At 32.2% G+C, this 19,478-nt stretch overlaps 2 protein-coding genes across 3 annotated transcripts; both read left to right on the top strand.

Annotated features, from left to right (window-relative positions):
- The first annotated feature begins 1,102 nt into the window (after positions 1-1,102).
- LOC114425145 lies at positions 1,103-7,597 on the top strand. 2 transcript variants are annotated; one of them, XM_028391938.1, is made up of 16 exons: positions 1,103-1,545; positions 2,243-2,364; positions 2,471-2,559; positions 2,641-2,676; positions 2,796-2,889; positions 3,342-3,384; positions 3,485-3,585; positions 4,253-4,317; positions 4,595-5,091; positions 5,161-5,248; positions 5,357-5,494; positions 5,639-6,207; positions 6,377-6,515; positions 6,647-6,715; positions 6,800-6,937; positions 7,046-7,597. In XM_028391938.1, exons 1-16 carry the CDS (start codon positions 1,328-1,330, stop codon positions 7,157-7,159), a joined length of 2,520 nt encoding a protein of 839 aa, XP_028247739.1. In that variant the 5' UTR covers positions 1,103-1,327; the 3' UTR covers positions 7,160-7,597. The 2 variants fall into 2 exon arrangements, with proteins under 2 accessions (XP_028247739.1, XP_028247747.1); XM_028391946.1 differs by having other exon boundaries at positions 1,104-1,545; positions 5,360-5,494.
- Positions 7,598-17,123: 9,526 nt separating this feature from the next.
- LOC114425136 (probable membrane-associated kinase regulator 2) lies at positions 17,124-19,045 on the top strand. Its single transcript, XM_028391926.1, has 2 exons — positions 17,124-18,422; positions 18,521-19,045. Exons 1-2 carry the CDS (start codon positions 17,363-17,365, stop codon positions 18,610-18,612), a joined length of 1,152 nt encoding a protein of 383 aa, XP_028247727.1. The 5' UTR covers positions 17,124-17,362; the 3' UTR covers positions 18,613-19,045.
- Positions 19,046-19,478: the final 433 nt, after the last annotated feature.

The following is a 19,478-nucleotide window of genomic DNA, read 5'->3' as shown; positions in this document are numbered from 1 at the left end:
AAAAATCAAGAGTTGATTTTATATTTGTATATCAAATGTGTATATGTGTAAAAAATTCAAATTATTGTTTGATTTCAATCTTCTCATGTTAATTTTTAATTCTCAAAATAATTATTCTTATATATATATATATATATATATAAACTTTTAAAAGCTATTGTTTTTCTTCTTAAATATAAATTTTATATTTTTTACTTGATTTATTTGATTTGAATATACGTATTTTTATATCATTTTAAATATTTTTTTAAATGTGTGTATTTTATATTTTATTTAAATTAAAAAATGAAAAAATAGTACCAAATAGTTGTTAGTTCCACTTGGGAGGCAATTCCATACAGTTGCGGATTTAGAATTGGATTCCATGCATTCACATGTTAATGTATGACACCATTGGATAAAGAATGGATGATGCAATTTTTGAATATACTATACTTTAAGGAGAATAAAGGCAAAATCAAATGAGTTATATTATCTTCATCCAATTAACTGAATACGTGAATGCGTCAAACTCCTTCAGCCACTGCATTCCATACATGCATCACGTGCCATACAGAGTCCAAACATGGTGGATCTGCATGTACCAATCAAAGCAGATTCCGTTTCTGACTTTCAGTGGTAAATTGTATGAGTTTGTGCCGTTGATATTTAATCAACTCCTATACAAATAGGAAAGTGTGCCGGTACTGAATGCAAGTAGCAAGCTACTTGTTGAATTTCAAGATGGATGGTTGATGCATTGTCCCCTCACTTGCCAATTACAGATCTTGTTCCAGCATTAAAATCAAATAAAAAAACTCATTAGTACTAGAAAGCAGTACAAATAAACTTTTCTTTTACAGAATAACTACTTGTTGTAATAGAGTAGATCATATATGAGTACTTTATTTTTAATTGCATTATTGTAGAATATCATATGACAAAAAAAAAAAAAATACTAATAGTTTAAAAATGAAGAAGAGAGAGGGCAGAAAAAGAAACTGTTAGACCGACAAATAAACCGTTAAAAGAATGACACGTAACAGAATGGACAGTGTTTTTCCCTCATTGGAAGTGGAATGGCCGCTCCACAAATAGCGGGAACCCTGCCATCCGCTGTAAACTAAAATTTCCCTCTCTTTCCTGATCCGTTCATTTCGCTCTCAAACACCATTCACACAAACGCTTCCTTAAAAAAAAACTACTTTCCCTGTTTCTCTTTCAATTTTTCTTCATTCCTAGTACGTTTTTTTCCCCATGTCTGGGATTCACAGATTAAGTTTTGAAAAAATAAAACAGAGGAACTTGTGTTAATCAATAGAAATAGAAGATACAAAAATTTGTATTGATGGAACAGAAAAACGTTTTGTTATCGGCGTTGAGTGTTGGGGTGGGAGTTGGAGTGGGAATTGGTTTGGCTGGAAAAGGCGTTACAAAATGGGGTGCTAATGAATATTCATCCTCAAACGGCGTTACTCCGGAGAACATGGAGCGCGAAATGCAACGACTAGTTGTCGATGGCAGAGAAAGCAAGGTCACTTTTGATCAATTCCCTTATTATCTCAGGTATTTTCTCATACCAAACCTTTCCTCCTTTTCTAATATGCAATACTATGTGCCTCCAAACACGCATCGTCCTTTTTAATTAGTCAATTCATATTCTTTTTCCTACACGGTTGGAATTGTATATTTACTCGTGTTCATACCATTGAAAATTTAGTGCATCAGTGTTCTTATATACATGCACTGTCCCCGGATTATAAAAAAGAGATTAATATTCTCCAACATTCTATAATTTCTACTATCCTGGTTATAGAGTAATTATGTTATCGCAAAATTTTCATTTTCTGGAAAATCATGATTTACTTGTTATGACTATTGTCTTTCTTTTAAGATTTTCGTGCTAAGTCTTGTTCTTTTCTATTTGTCTTTATAACTGGGAGTATTTTGTAAGTTATTTTCTGCCAGTCAATAAATTACACGTGGCAGAAAAGAGTTAGAGATGATTTTCCGGATTAGTCTTGTATGTTACTAAATTGTATCATGTACGTTAAAAAATTATTAAAAACTATAAAATTATAAGTGAAACTTGGTAAATAAAAAGTGAGAGTCCTAAGATTTATGATTTCTATAAATGTTCAAGTGTTAAGTGCTTGTTAACCTTTCTCATTTGACCAAATATCTAATGCTACAACTTTTTTAAATTAATTAAATTTCAATCTCTGTTCTGATATTACCCTTCCCATTGTATACGTGATGACAGAGAGCAGACACGGGTATTGCTAACAAGTGCTGCCTATGTCCATTTGAAGCATGCGGAGGTTTCTAGGTATACACGGAATCTTGCTCCTGCAAGCCGGACTATTCTGCTTTCAGGGCCAGCAGGTTAGTTGGACTATGCTGTTTTCTGATGAGCCTAACCTAATGTTTCTACTTTCTACTATCGCCATCAAACTCATTAAATTTTTCTCCCCTTCACGATGTCTTACAGAACTTTACCAACAAGTGCTTGCCAAGGCTTTAGCTCACTACTTTGAGGCAAAGTTGCTTCTGTTAGATTTAACTGATTTTTCACTGAAGGTGGGTATGAAAAGTTTTGCTGTCATTTAATACTTTCTCAAGTCAATTATGTCCATAATGGTTGATTTGTCATCTGTGCAGATTCAGAGTAGATATGGTTCTGCCAACAAAGAATCTGTACGCTCTTTCTAGTTTATCTTTTATTGCTTTTACTTCTAAGTATTATAGATGAGGATGTCATGCTATTTTTACTTAACACTGGTGTTTGATTCTTTTTCCTTTGTTTCTGATTGCAGTCTTTCAAAAGGTCTACCTCGGAGACAACTTTGGAGCGGCTATCTGACCTATTTGGGTCATTTTCAATCTTTCAACAGAGGGAAGTGCCTAAAGGTACAAATTGATGAACGTTTTCTGATCTAGTGGGGAGAACTTACTTCCAGTGTGTTTGGGCACACATCTAACTTCTTGTTGCTTCTAGTAGATGTAGAGAGAGAGTGGAGGTTCCAAACACACACGACATAATAATAGCCAAATGCTTTATTAATCTATCATACATAATTTTTCAGCCTTGTTCTGGTTTCAAGAACAAGTTTTTTAAATTTTATCAGGCGAAACGTAAATGTTGATACTTTCTTGTTTTTACTTTATGAAAGCATGCTTCAGAAATTCAGGGTTTGAATGAATTAGGCAGGGGGGTACAAGTAGCTTTAGATGTGGTTGTTCCACGTGTTGTGAAGTTTTAATAGCTACTGGTTAATTCTGGACATTAGCATTTCCCATCTGATGCGCATTTGCTAAAAACAAACAAAACCATATCTCTAACCAGAAGCTTTTATTTGCAGGCAATTTCCACAGGCAGTGCAGTGGCGTTGACCTACGGTCATTGTAAGAAGAATTGATGTTTATCATATGACTATGGAAAGATATATAATTTCCCTTCTAGTTTATTTATCCTATGACTGAATTTTTACCTTTTCTTTTGCAGGCAGGCTGAAGGATCTAGTAACCCTCCTAAGATGCGTAGGAATGCATCAGCTTCTGCAAATATCAGTAGCCTTGCTTCACAAAGCAATCCTACAAATTCAGGTTGATTCAAGAAACATTTCAAAAGATTTGTTAAAACTTAGAACTATTAGTTTTCCGTGATTACTTGTTATCATCTGCTGGAGATTTAGTTTTACACAGAGAACCTGATTTAGCCATGCTATGAATGCCAGCAGCATGAGTTTGAGAAAAAAAGGATACTATGTCATCATGTTTTCTTGAATTAACTTTAAACGCATACGTCAAAGTGATGCTTTCTAATGTTGTGTTACAATTTATTTGTTAATAGGATTGGCTTGGTACATAAATTATTTGTTTAGAGTGAAAACTAGTGTCACTTTGGATAAACTTTTCAACAAATATTTGTAGGAAAAGAAAATAAGATGAATTAGGAAGGTAAAGTAAATTAAACTACTCTCATAAGTTAAAATCCACTTATACACTTAAATTTATGGAAAGTTTTAATGGGTGGACTTCTAAGAATGTTGAAGAAGATAAATTGATTTTAACTTGAAACATATGTTTAAATTTTACCTATTTGATTCATTTTATTTTATTTTTTCCCTGTAAGTACTTATTAAAAAGTTCATTTAAACTGAGCTCTAGCACAATGTTAAGTCATATTCATATCAGTTCTGAATCACATTGTTGCTATTCTAATTTGGTCATGTTCTCTCATGATTCCGTATATCCTTCAATCTACCTCCAGCTCCTCAGAAGCACATAACCAGCTGGCCTTTTGATGAGAAGCTTCTCATACAGACTCTTTATAAGGTAATTTTTATTTATTTATAAATTATATTCCTACTCATTTCTACATATTTTTCTACAATTAGGAGAAAGATAAGAAGGAAGAGAAAGTGTGGAATAAGATTAGTGATGTGATGGAGAGGTAGAGGGAGAGATAGACAAAATGAGTTGCAAGAAAATATTGTGGAAAACTTATATATATATTTATATACAGATTTTGGCGTTGAAATTAACTTGTCTTTTGGAACTGAACAAGGTTTTGCATGAACAATGATTTGAAAAGTAAAAATTTCACTTGCAGGTTCTAGTTTATGTGTCAAAAACCTATCCCATTGTTCTATACTTGCGGGATGTTGACAATTTGTTGAATAGATCACAAAGGATATATAACCTATTCCAGACAATGCTGAATAAACTACATGGACCAATTTTGATTCTTGGTTCACGAGTTCTGGATTCTGGTAGTGACTACAAAGAAGTGAATGAGAGACTTGCTTCCCTCTTCCCCTACAACATAGAAATCAGCCCCCCAGAAGATGAATCTTGTCTTATGAGCTGGAAGTCTCAATTTGAAGAGGACATGAAGAAGATACAGATTCAGGATAACAGGAACCATATCATGGAAGTGCTTGCAGCCAATGATCTTGATTGTGATGACCTGGATTCCATCTGTGTGGCAGATACAGTGGTTCTCAGTAACTATATCGAAGAGATTGTCGTGTCTGCAATTTCTTATTATTTAATGAATAGCAAAGATCCTGAATACAGAAATGGAAAATTGGTTATTCCATGCAATAGGTGAGACTGGCAACTTTAATTACATGTACTATGTAAATTTATGGTACTTACTTATTGTTTGTGAAACAGTTTGTCCCATGCATTGGGTATATTCCAGGAGGGGAAATTCAGTGTCAGAGATACATTAAAATTAGAAGCCCAAGCAGTCACGTCTCAGGTTTGCTCTGCATGACATGAATGTGCATTAAGTTGTGAATAATACCTACCGGGTACTGATAATATATGTATATTCTTTTTCTCTATTTTTGTATCATCTTGGATAAAGCAGAGAGAAGAAGGAGCTCTTGTGGAACCAGAAAAAAAGGCAGAAAATCCTGCTTCTGATATAAAGGCAGAATCAGATACATCATCAACTTCAGTGGTAAAAACTGATGGTGAAAATGCAGTTCCTGAATCCAAAGTTGTAAGCCTCCTACTTTGTTTTTGATCAATAGAATAGCATTGAAATCATGCATGCAAGAGGCTTACACAAGCATAGCATCCTCTCCCTTTTTATTGTTTCTGTAAATTATGTATATAATTTCAAGCATTTTCTATTGACATACAGGAAGTTCCCCCCGACAATGAGTTTGAGAAGCGAATAAGGCCTGAGGTAATACCAGCAAACGAGATTGGTGTGAAATTCTCAGATGTTGGTGCCTTAGATGAGACCAAAGAGTCGCTTCAAGAACTAGTTATGCTTCCTCTTCGAAGGCCGGACCTTTTCCGGGGAGGCCTTCTAAAGCCTTGTAAAGGAATATTGCTATTTGGGCCTCCTGGCACCGGGAAGACAATGCTGGCAAAGGCCATTGCGAGCGAATCTGGCGCAAGTTTCATTAATGTATCCATGTCTACCGTCACCTCCAAATGGTTTGGTGAAGATGAGAAGAATGTTCGTGCTTTATTCACACTGGCCGCCAAGGTCTCCCCAACTATTATATTTGTTGATGAGGTGGATAGTATGCTAGGACAGCGGACCAGAGTTGGAGAGCATGAAGCCATGCGGAAAATAAAGAATGAGTTTATGACTCATTGGGATGGACTTATGACAAATTCGGGGGAGCGCATCCTTGTTCTTGCTGCAACCAATAGGCCATTTGACCTCGATGAAGCAATAATTAGGAGATTTGAAAGGAGGTATGGTATCTCTATGTTTATGTTTTCCTCTTTGATGTAAATTTAAATCGAGGGAGGTAAAAGCAGATATGAAGGCTATATATATGTTCGTGACAATCTGAATTCCATGAAATTCAGTAATAATATTTGATCATTTGTGCTTACTATAATGCTCATCTTTTGTTTACAGAATTATGGTAGGGATGCCATCTGTGGAGAACAGGGAAAAGATTTTGAGGACTCTTTTGGCAAAAGAGAAGGTGGATGAGAAACTTGATTTTAAGGAAGTCGCAACTATGGCCGAAGGATATAGCGGAAGTGATCTCAAGGTTTATACAATTCTTTAACTATTGTACTACGGAAGTAACTATCGTGTTACAATCTAAAAATAAATGCTTTCACAGCTTCTGATGCGCAAGTGCCTAACTCATTTTTCACTGTCGCTAATTGTCAAATGCAGAACTTGTGCACAACTGCTGCTTACAGGCCTGTTAGAGAGTTAATTCAACAAGAGAGGCTAAAGACTCTGGTAATTTTGCTATCTTTTTAAAGATCTAATGTAATCATGTGATTATATGATTATCATGGCGATTTCTCCATTTGTTTGGGGCAGGAGAAAAAGCAGCAGGGTGCTGGAGGACAGAATAACGATGTCCAAGACGCTCTGGATACAGAAGAGGAAGTTCAACAAGAAAGAGTTATTACCCTTAGACCTTTGAACATGCAGGACTTCAAAGAGGCTAAGAGTCAGGTAAGACTGCTCTATTACTAGTAGATTTACCTTGAATTTCGTCGCATATGCCTTGTATGAATTAATCTAGTGACATACATGATGATAATATTGCTTCTTGGAACGCAGGTTGCCGCAAGCTACGCAGCTGAGGGGGCAGGAATGAATGAGTTAAAGCAGTGGAATGAATTGTATGGGGAAGGCGGTTCAAGGAAGCAACAACAGTTATCATATTTCCTATAAAAAAGTTACGGAGGGAAGAAAGAATTTGTGGCTGCATCCTTCTAGTTACTCTTGTTCTATGAATGGAAGTGTGAGGAAAAAAAATTTACCTACGAGGCATCCATAGGGCAATCAGGAGTTTGCCAGTGATATACAATTTGTGTATAATTTCCAGTAGAATCTAGTTGCTTCATATATAATACTCGACTAAATGTATTGGCCACGTTTGGTATTTTGCCCGTAGGCTGTCATGTGAATATTGTTGTTGTAGCTAATTATGCAGCTTATGTTAGACCCATAGAATGGTGCTTTCACGGTTTGTTTGTAGGTCAATGAAAGAAGAGGCAATGTTTAGTGGCATTATTATCATGACGATGGTTGAAGTTGCTTTTATGTACATTAGATTAAAAAAAACAGGTCAGTGATTCAATATTATAGCGAGAATTTCTATTAATTCGATTTGTATTTCTATTCAAAGTCTCAATAAAAATATTCTTCACCTTTTGATTTTAAACAAGTGTATTTGGGGACTTTAGGATCAAAATCCTCTAAAGAGTTTAATGTTTAGCTTTCGATTGATGACTTATCAATGGATGAAAATCTTAATTCTTTTATTCGATTAAGATCAAAATCCTCTAAAGGGTTTAATGTTTAGCTTTCGGTTGATTACCTATCCATGATGGATGAAAATCTTAATTCTTTTATTCGATTAAGATCTTAATTCATGGATGATTTTTTTTATTTGGTATAATCTTAATTAAGACCTTAAGTTCTCCAATAATATCTTAAGGTATTTTTACAAATTTCAATTATTTGGATCGGTTATAAGAATCAATTAATATTTAATTATACTTAAAATTCATCATCCCTTTTCAAAAGTAAAGTCTACGAAGATCAAATTTAAATATTTTTTGCAAGTGTTATCAATTTAGTAATTCTTGATTTACAAACAAATATGAATAATTATTTTTGATTTAGTCATCACACACACAATTGTTGGTATGATAACTTTATGATTTTGAATAAAATATAAATATTTGTAAGCAAGACATCTATTTGATTTATTCTTTAAAGGAATTTAATTGTAAATTTATCAATCTAATCATATCAACGAAAGCAAACAGAAAGAATGTGAAGAAATTAGAAAGTTAAAAGAAATTACAAAAATCTAAACAATTCATATGATAACGGCAACAAAGATCAAATGCATTGAAATTTAAAGAAACCTTAAAAGAAAAGAAGGATTATAAATTGAATTGCAATAATTAAAAGGAAATCAATTAAATTGAGAAAATGTAAAATGTGCAATGATATCAAAAGAAAACTGAATTTATTGGATAATCAATAACTTGTGTTATTTAGGAGAGTTTAAGGAGGAAAGAGAAGATAGAAAAAAATTAATACGACTTAACTAAAGAGTACTTGAAAAGTAAAGTACTCGAAAAGACGTGAATTAAACTAAAAAATTATATATATAAAATTGCTTTTATTCTGATATGAGAATTGAACGTCTATTTTAAGCGAGGTAATGACAAACCAAACATGCTGACAATATATTATCATAGCATATATATAATTGGCGGAGACGTCCATCTAAACTTAAAGATGTTATAAATTACGTTACAACAGATGATGGATCTGAATTTGACAGGACATTGATGGCATCAGACTTGTGACTATCGAATATTTATCAGCGCACTAATAACCTGCAGAATTCAAACATTTCAGTCTTTCTGTATTTCTTTCAAAGGTGTTCTCAGAACCTTACTCAAAACCTTGCATCAAACATTGCATACAGTTCCCTTCTCAACAAACAAGACCACCTGATCTTCTTACTTTTAATAAAGCACCGGCAAGCGTGAAACAAAACAAAAGTTGTTTTCCAAATATATATATATATATATCACATCACAATATTACTATATATAAGGTTATTGTCAGTTTTGATACTGAAGCACTTCATTACCTATATAGAATGATGTCAAAAAGTTACGGCTACGTCTCAGAACAGAGAAAAGGTTTAATTATTCGTTTTGTTGTTATATTTGCCGCAACTTTAAGTTTTAGTTCCATGTAAGAAAAAAATTGTTAGTTTTAGCTTTTATAGGCATATTAAGGATTGATCTTTGTCATTAACTTCGTTGATGATATAACATGTGTTTAAGTTTTATATACAAAATTTTAAAAAAATTATAATTAGAACTATTTAAAATTAAAATATCTAATTAAATATAAGTTTAGAAGTTTGAACTCTAATCTCTTCCATCCAATAAACCACGCTGAAGTCTAAACCTTAATCTACGGAAAAATATTGTCTTCGGTATTAGAGAGGTCCAGTAGGATCAGAATTTTGTCTTTTATTGACCGGGGGAACCTAGAGTTACGCAGAGATTCATCTGAAAATCAATCACAATAAAAAAATAAAAAGTGAGAGAACATGAAACACGGCTCATTAAGCCTCTTCGTCAGTTACCATTTGTGAAGAGAAAAAGGAGCTTGAGGACGAACAAGCTCAGTTTTCCTTATTTTGAAATTGAAACGTGCATGGCAGAGGCTAAAATACTGTATGACTCATTTTACAAATTATTTATTTAAATAGATCTGTTTTGAAATTATTTATTTTGTAGGTCTTTTTTTATATTACAAGGCGCTTCTCCATTAAACATATTCTCCAAAATGGTGACAAGTTGCATGGGTTAGAAAGTGATGATCTGTCACACACGACCATAAGCTCAACAAAAATAATTTCAAAACAAATTCATTTAAATAAATAATTTGTAAAAGAAACCTTTGATATTTTTGCCTCATGACACATCTCAATCCTTGTATACTACTACTTATTACACGTTGGGAAAAATATATGTACTGATCGTTAGTTAGAGTTTTTCTTTTAATGAATTTCTTTATGCACACCAAAATATAATTAATAGATCGACTAGCACTCTGGAGTTGTCTTCCAAAATCACTAGTTAGTTGACACTGTGAACACTGAATTGGTCGGACATATAAACACGGGCGATGATTTCTTATAAAAAGTAAAAATCATAAATTTAGATTATACGACTAGGTGTGATTAAAATTAATTAATAATTATTAGATGATTAATTAAAACATTTATTTTAATTCTAATTATTGAAATATAATATCTGATACTTTATGTTTATAATTCTTATTTTTCACAATAAAAATACATTTTCATATATTATGTTAATTAATTGGTGTACATAACCATGATGAAAAACAAAAGACAATAGCGAAGATTGAGGAAAAGGAGAAAAAAAATGACGAGTCAGAAAACTTTATATACGAAAAGAAACTTAGTGGACCAGAAAGATACCAAAGATTGGGATTACCGTCATCATTTTCTTATGAGTTGAGCATGAAAGTCCTTGGAATGCGAATTGGGTTATAAAAAAAAAGTGCATAAATCTACAAGTAATTTAGTAGTTACACTTATATACATTCATTGTTTTAGATTGTTATTTTTAATTTAATATATTCGTAAGAGTTTAATACGTACTGAAATGAGATCTAATTAATTAATACTATTAATTAATTTTTATTCTATTTATTGTGTGTTTTATACATTAGTATTAATTGATTGTCTATTGATAAAATAAAAACTAAGTCTACTGAATTGAATTAGACTTTGAATTTAAACTCAAACTACGTGAATCACTTGCATATATGGGTTGTTCCAGCTCTATTTATAAACAAAGTCCTCTGTAAATGAGTCCACCAACTTAACCATCAAACTGCAACACTGAAAAGCTAACAAGTTCAACCCATCTATATATACAACTAACTGTCAACTGATGTGAATTGTGATAAATATTTGTTTTCATTTACGCTTGAGCATGTTGCGTACGTGCGTGTGCAGGGTCCAGTTCAGAGATCGTGCATTATGTTGCAGAATTTTTATGTTTACCAGCAAGATCTTCAACGCATGTAAATTAATCTGCCAACAAACAACAATCGGGACCTTAAAATCTCTAAAGTTTTTTCTTTGCTTAATTTTCATCTAGATTTTGATCTAAAATCAACAATTAATTGCCAACAAAGTACATTTTTTTTTAGTTTATATCAAATGGACAAATTTTAATTTTAATCCCACTATAATTTTTTTCTCTGTTTTTCATCTCTTTAAATTTTGATATCATTGTTTTTTTTGTCTCTCTAATATGAACAAATTTTGATTTTGATCTCCATATAACATTTTACTTTGATTTCCATTCCGTCGAAATATGAAATTATTAGTAGTATTTTTAACACTTATTTTCTAATGTAGATTTTTATAATAAAAAAATAAAGAAAATCTCATGTTGGCATGATATTACAGTTACTCCTAAGTATCCATTAGGATGAGTAGGGACCAAATTAATAATTTTAACTTTTTTAAAATAAAAACCAAATAATTTTGTTATAAAAACTGAAATATATGAAATCTTTGCTCATTTGACCTGCATTAAAAATATATTTAAATAAATGTTAATTTATAAGGACTCTTCCCTAAATAACACGAGAGTTTTTCCTTTTGAAATATCAATCTTTTGAATTTCTCCCAACAAATTAATTATTCATGGAATAACCCAAGTGTGAATGCGTGTGAGTGTGAATAATCAACGCAGCAATGCCCTATATTCTTCATGAGCAATTTTAACATCAACATCTTCCTAACATTCATAATTTATTCAACTTAATAGAAAGAGATTAATGCAATCCCGAGACTTTAAACAGATCCCCATGCAATAACTCTAATTAATAATTGGTAATTATTTCAGCTAGGCTCAAGTTGCATTGAACCTTTTCTTAGTTTTGGTTTTCCTTTGTCGGAGTGGCATTATTGGTTATACCCATTTTGAGATCCTTTTTCACTTCAAATTAATATCATTAACATGCCAAATAAGCTATAAAAAAATGGTTAGACTAAAATGAAAATATAGAGTAGATGGTCCATAGATCAAACGGTAGTTGGTAGTGAATCAAACCGAAATTCACATGAAACCACCTTGGCCGACCCCAGATATAGAGTAGATGTGTTGAAACAGGAATAAAATGTCAAAGCATGAATTAATTATGATGTTGCGATGGCAGCTACTTTTTGGTGATTTTTTATCTGATAACTTTAATAAGTTAGAATAATATATAGAAAAGCATAGGTTTCATGGACTTTTTGACTAAACTGGTGCTTTGAAAATAACCTGTCCAGATAAGTTTTTTTTTTTTTTAACTTAAGGTCACTTGTAACATGCTGCTAAGCTAGCTAGGAGACTTTGTATTATACATGTTTTTAGTCATGTTATCAACTTAAATACAACATATGCATAATCAGTGTAAATTGTTACCTAGAATTCTGCCTTTCTCGTAAATCTGTACTTAATTGAATATCCAAAAAAATAAAAAATAAAAAGTGTATTTGGTAGGAAGGAAAGAAATAAATGAAAAATATGGTGAATAAAAATAGGAAAAAGGAAAATAAAGCAAATTGTTTTTTTTTAAGCCAAAAAGTAAACGAAAATATGTGAATATAGATGAGAAATAAAGTGAAATACCCAGCATTAGCAAGAAAATGAGGAGCCCTATTAAATGAGAACTACATTAATTTAAACATTATACAATTACAAGTGAAGATACAATTATTTTTAGAAGACTTTTGTTTCCACATGTTATTAAATATAGACTCGCCTTATTGATTTTTTTTTTGTATTTATCATATCAGTGTTGAAAACATCTCTATTTGATAAAAAGAAAAGAGAAATTATGAGAGGAAAAAATGAGATTATTTGGTAGAGATGTATTAGATAAAATATTAAAAAGTAACGAGTTCCGGCCCACTTAAAAAATAATTCCTTGCTGATCGGCACTTGCTCACGCATGGTGTGCTTCATCGATCAACAATGTGATTTTTAGTGGAAAAACAATTGGTTTTTAGTTTCAAAATAAATTACTTTATTATTTTTCTTATTTCTCTCGTACCAAACATTGTTTGGGATGTTTGTTCTCCTCAAGTAAACCCCGATTCTTCCGGGATAACTTAGGTTGAGTTGTTTTGTTATTTTTCGAATGAATAAAAAAAATGTTCCCGAAAGATTAAGTTTACTCATATGTATCTAATTATTAAGCGCTTAGTTTTCCTTGCTGTATATTTTTTCTTACAAAGTAATTTCAACTTTGATAAATTATAAGAATAAATATTTGGTCGCATTCCCATATCAACAATTCTCTGACGCCCACCTCGCATAATATTCCTACGTTCTTTCTTTCTTTCTTCATTTCATGAACCAACAGTCCAACACTACAGCTTGAGTTAAATTTGATATTTGGTTTTTTTTTTCATTTAAAGAATTAAAAACAATAAATGCATTTATTAATGTTAAAAGCAAAGAGGAAAAAAGCATTAGATGCAAATAGGAAAAAAAAAACTGAACCACAAAGAATTGTAGGATAACGGGTAATTACTAATATGGGGTTTATGTTTAAAACTTATTAATATTTAAAATTCTTGATTGACAATCTAGGAAAGGAAATTATCTTTATTTGGATTCTAAATTTGTAATTCTAAGATTTGACTATATTTTTTTTATCAAAATAAAGGAGAGTAAAATAATGCATGAAATAAATAGAAAAATAAATAATACATGCATCTTTGATCTTGAATATCAACCTTTATGTCTCATAATCTGGACCTTATAGGCATTGTTCTTGATCTTCAATGTTCACTATTATACACACTAGGTCTAATAAAAAAATATACAGTAACCGCAAATAAATTTAAAATTAAAAAGTTATATATCACTGTCTGTAAAAGAACTATTTTTCTTTTCAAGCAAACAATCTCGGTGTTTATTTTTTTTTTTTTTTTTTTTGCAGTTAACCCTATGTCCTTATATTTCCTAGACTTGGACTCCTTCATATCAACTCAAACTTGAAAAAAGAATGTCAATCCTCTCAAATTCATTTTCGCTATATATATCCGACTCCTAAAACTTGGAATCCTATAACATCGATTTTAACATATTTTTCCATACTTGAATTCCTTACAAAATTATATTAACAGAGAGACGACTAAAGGAAGAATTGGTGTATCTAAAGAGAGCTGAGATTTCCACAACATAACAGTGTTTAGTAGAATGATTTATAAGGTATTATGATGGAAGTCCTAATTTTTCTTCCCTGTATGCTGGAAATGGAGGAAAGTATGGGTTGAGACTCTATTGTGTCACGTGAAATCAAATGCAATTTTACATAAAGACTAACTCCACCTAACAATATACATGGCTACGTGTGAAATTATGCCTCATGTAAAACCACAAAAGTTAAAGATCGAAGAAATTAAAACAAGATCCTTAATTTCCAACATAAACTTCAATACTATATATATTCTGGTTGATTAATTTTTTTGAAAGTCTTTTTTAAAGGCAATAATTTTTGTAAGGTTTAGTTATTTATTTAATCGTATAATTATAAAATAATCTCTTTCAATTTTTTTACTTGAAAACTACATCTTTTAATTCCTATACATATAATTGTTAATCCGTTTTAGTGACTACACATATCATTTTTGTTCTTACTGCGAACACTAAAAGAGATAAAAATAAGGTGTTTGGAATAGAAAGAGATGTTTAAGTATAGAGACTATAAGAGAAAAAATTTAAGGAGATATTTAAATATAGAGACTACGAGTGAAAAAATTTATAACTAGGACTAGTATTAATTTATTTTTTTAATGTTCTAGTTTGGTTAAAATACTATAATAGGGCTCACCCATGAGTGAGCACGGCACGTGAGTTATCCATTTGTCTTTAATATACGAGTGGCCCACCTTTCGTCCAATTTTAAATTTCAGTTTCTTGGTTCAACAGCTACGTAGCATCTTTCGTAAATTATTACCATAAATAATATTACTACTCACAACTCACAAGGGACTTCAACTCGTCGGAAAGATCTCAATTTGAGTTATTCTAATGTTCTTTTGAAACATTATTTTAGTAATCTTCTTAAGGCTGTGAATAAAAATATATTAAATTAAATAAATATAAATTTGTATTATATTCAAGAGATTTAAAAATATTACTTTCTATTAAGCATATACGAAAATCACTAAAATAGATTAGTTAATAAAACTTATTTTTTATATGCAATGGTTTACCTTAAATTTCTTTGTTATCTTATGACTAGTTTAATTTTTTATAACTTGTTAAGTTATGAATGATTATAATTTTTTATTAATATGAAATGATTATAATTTTTTTATGGCAAACCAAATTTTTATAATTTTTTTAAAAAATATAAATTTCCGTATTTGACATTTTGGATAAAAAGGTCAAACAAAAAAAAAAACAGGAAACACAGAAAGGCAATGTTTTGGGGAAAAAGACAGAGCATCGTACAGTACAATCTGAGTCGAGTCCGGACCCTCATGGAGCGGCGTGTACATGGGCAGCATAGAATGAGAGTATATAAAAAATTAATTTCATCTCTTTTCATTTTCACAACCATCTTATTATTTTATATCAAACATATCTTAACATTAATAAAAAAAATGAATTTTAATTGTGTAATTACATAAAAATAGTTAATATTAATTTTATTTTAATCTTATTTTTTCTTTTAATTCCTTTATACTATTATTAATTCAGTTTATAAATTATTTAAAATGCATTAATATGGTCTTTAAATTTTAAAATGCTCCAATTAGATTCTTCAATTATTAAAAATATACCAATTAAGGGTGGATTTGTTTAAAATTAAATAATAAATTTTTAAGAAGTTTAGCTTCATAAAAAAATATAAAAATGCTTGTTTTAAGTAAAATAAATTTAGATAAATATATAAAAAAATCATAAATCAACCTAATTTATTTAAAAAACACTTATTTTAAAAAATAAGTTTAAACAAATTAACCCTAAGTCATTTTTGTCATATTTATTAATTTGAGTAATGAAATTATCTTGTATCACTCTCAATTAAAATGGTCATGTCAAATAATACATGTAAGATGTATTCAACTTAACCTTGTTAACATTAAACTTACAAAAGAATTTAATTAATATAATTTTAACAATTAAAAGATCTAGTTAAAGCATTTTAAAAATTAAGGACTAGATTAGTAATTAAGGATTCACAAAAACTACTTATAATTAAGAATGACAAAGTGTATCTACACTTACAAACACTTACAAGTACTTACAAAAATATTTAAAAATTGAATAAATAATTACTTACAATATTAGAACTAGATACGAGATGAGTATATACCTATAAATTTACACTGATATGAGTACTATAGTACTCTAATCTCTACTTTCAAATAGCATCACTGTCAAAGAGTGAAAAAAAAATCATAAATTCTTATGTTGAATGATTATTATTAGAGAATGAAAATTTTTAATTAGAGTTTTTTTAAGCGACCAAAATATTAACTTTAATAATGGTTAGGTTGGGTAATTATTTTTATAATTTTTCTATCACTTAAATTTGGATGAATTAATATTATATTTACTTGTTTTTATAATTATGTGTGTATGCTTTTAATATTATATTTAGGTTATTTAAAAATACATTTTTATTATAATTATAGTAATTGCTTTAATTAATTTTTTTTATTAATTTACTATTATTGATCATATACATAAGAAAAATACAAATCACAAATATATAAATATCCAATAGATACAAAAATCAAAATTAAAATTAATATATGTGCATGTTTAAAAACAAATACTATAAACTCCTACCTAAATTCTACCAGTTATCATCTCTATTAGTAATTAAGCCTACATTCTATTTAGGCCACCCGTAAGACAAGTAATAAATAATGAAATACCACAAAACAAGCTCACTTTAATTTCATATATATATATACACACACAGAGGAAGTATACTACTTACTGTTACTACATTATAAAATGAAATATTGAATGGATGCGGATAATGAATAGTATACAATACTACCCCACCCCCGCGTTCAGAACACACTATTTTTCCTACAAAATTTACTCTCTCTTCCCTTCGTATTTATCTGACTGAGGTCACATGACTACCCTGCAACTGAGCAATCTGACAAAATTTAATAAATAAAAGCAAAGGAAACCACTTCCCCCTCTCTTTCTCTCTGTTTCCTCTGCCACTCCCCATCACTATTGCAAACTCCATTAAGCAAAAACAAAATCATCCAAATCTCTCTCTCTCTGTGCCCACTTGTGTATACTGGCTCTCCCAACCATGGAAGCTTTCACCTTGCTCAAATACTGGAGAGGCGGCGGTGCTCTCGGACACCCACCTTCCTCCGACACTCCCTCTTCACGCACCGCCACCACCACCACCATCCTCACCGCCGTCGAAAACGAAAATGCAACCGAAAGCGACGACGACGACGACGGCCCCTTCTTCGACTTAGAGTTCACCGTCCCCGACGAAGACGCTCATGAAAATCCAAACGCGAACCACACCCAAGAAGAAGAAGATGAAGATATTAACATCGAAGAATCCGACGGCGAGAGAGAGTTTAAGTTCACTCTCTCCCCTTCGAGCAACGACCGTAGTGATCCGAACCTCTCGCCGCTGTCTCCTTCGGACGATCTGTTCTTCAAGGGAAAGCTGGTGCACGTGGACCCTTCCGAACCTAACTCCAAGCCTCAGTTCACCGCCTCCCTCTTAAAATCCGCCACCAAATTCCGCGTCTTCATGTTGGGCCTCAAAAAGCCCAAGCCCAACGACAAAGACTCCAACAACGGTTCCGATTCCGCAATTCCAGAGGCCCACAAAGACAAGAAGCACTTCACCGTCAAATTCAAAGTCGAAGAGGTCCCCATCGTCTCTCTCTTCAGCTCCAAAGCCAATAAAAACCAGAACCAAAAGCAAACCTCAGAGGACAAACCTTCCGAAGAGAAACGCTTCTCCAAGGAAGTAATGCACAAGTATTTGAAAATGGTCAAGCCTCTCTACATTAGAGTCTCGCGCCGCTACGGCGAAAAACTCAGCTTAAACCCCGCCGCAAAAGCACCGCCTCCGCCGCCCACGGCGGAACCAGAAGGTGTTAGTGTTGGTGGCGGCGAAACAAACGTGAAGAGTAGTACTCAAGGCCAAAAACTACCAGCAGGGCTTAGCGTTGTGTGCAAGCATTTGGGGAAAAGCCGTTCAGCATCTTCGGCGGTGGCGGCGGCGGCTCCTCCGGCGGTGTTTGTGTCTTCGAAACGACGCGATGATTCGCTGTTGCAGCAACAGGATGGGATTCAAGGCGCCATTTTACACTGCAAGAGATCCTTCAATGCATCCAGACCTGGTAGTGCAGTAACTCATTTTTTATTTTCTTTTTCGTCATCTAATGATTATAGTTAATTAATGTTGTGCGTGTACTTGCACTTGTACTTGTTGAAACAGAGTGTGAGTCTTCTCAGCTGCCGCGTTCTGTGAGCCATCCATGGGACGAGATAGGCATCAATGAAGCCAAAGACAAGCGCCTTTCAGCATAGAAAGCTTCCTTCCGGCGGTGTCAGTGTGTAAAAAGGAAAATTTATGTTATTACTATTAGACTATATTTTACACTCCAATGAAGTGAAAAAGAAGATGATAAAAATAGTAAAAAAGTAGAGTCGTGGGCCAGCATGATTTGTTCAGTTCAGATGAGTGAATGAAGCTCGTCATCCATTTAGCTTAGTGACTCTTTTTTTTTTCTTTTTCTTCCTTGGTAGTGTAAACTGTAAAGCTCTTTCCGATAAAGCCAAAGAAGAATCAGAGCTTTTCCGTGCTTGTTTCTCCTGGACGTATCTCTCTGTATCTATATGTAATGTAGTAGCTACTAGCCAGGCTAGATCAAATACCACCCTAAATCTAATCCTTGTGTACAAAGTGCTTTGCTTTGGTTGGTACTTAGATCAAATACCATTGACTTGATTCATTATTTGATTTATTTCCCTTTTTTATTTGATTCACGAATCTAATGTTTTGTGTCGATATAATTGGGTATTTTAAACCTGGTCTAGCGGTCAAGGTGCGGGAAGAAGCAATTGGCTCAACTAATAATTATTGCAGTTGATTTCATAAAGTTTGAAACTTTTAATAATATGAAGCATCATAGTTACTCGAGAGAAGGGAAATGCGGTCAGAGAAGTGGGAAAGAGAGGGACATGAGCAGTGAAAGTTAGATTTTCTTTTGGGGGAAGAGAGGAAAAGAGTAGTATTTGACTGAGAAAAGATGGTGTGGTGAGGAGGGTGGATATGGAATTTTACATGGGAGTGTGTGAGAAGGAGCCATGTTCTAATCTGTGCTGTGAATACTGGTTTGGGTCTTTGGCTCTGCAATCACATGTGTCTGATGGCTAGCGGGTATCGGAATTGG

The sequence above is a fragment of the Glycine soja genome, chromosome 1 (assembly GCF_004193775.1).
Source record: "Glycine soja cultivar W05 chromosome 1, ASM419377v2, whole genome shotgun sequence".
In the NCBI taxonomy this organism is placed as follows: Eukaryota; Viridiplantae; Streptophyta; class Magnoliopsida; order Fabales; family Fabaceae; genus Glycine; species Glycine soja.
Note: the sequence above shows the minus strand (reverse complement) of the source record. Positions and strands in the feature narration are given on the sequence as shown.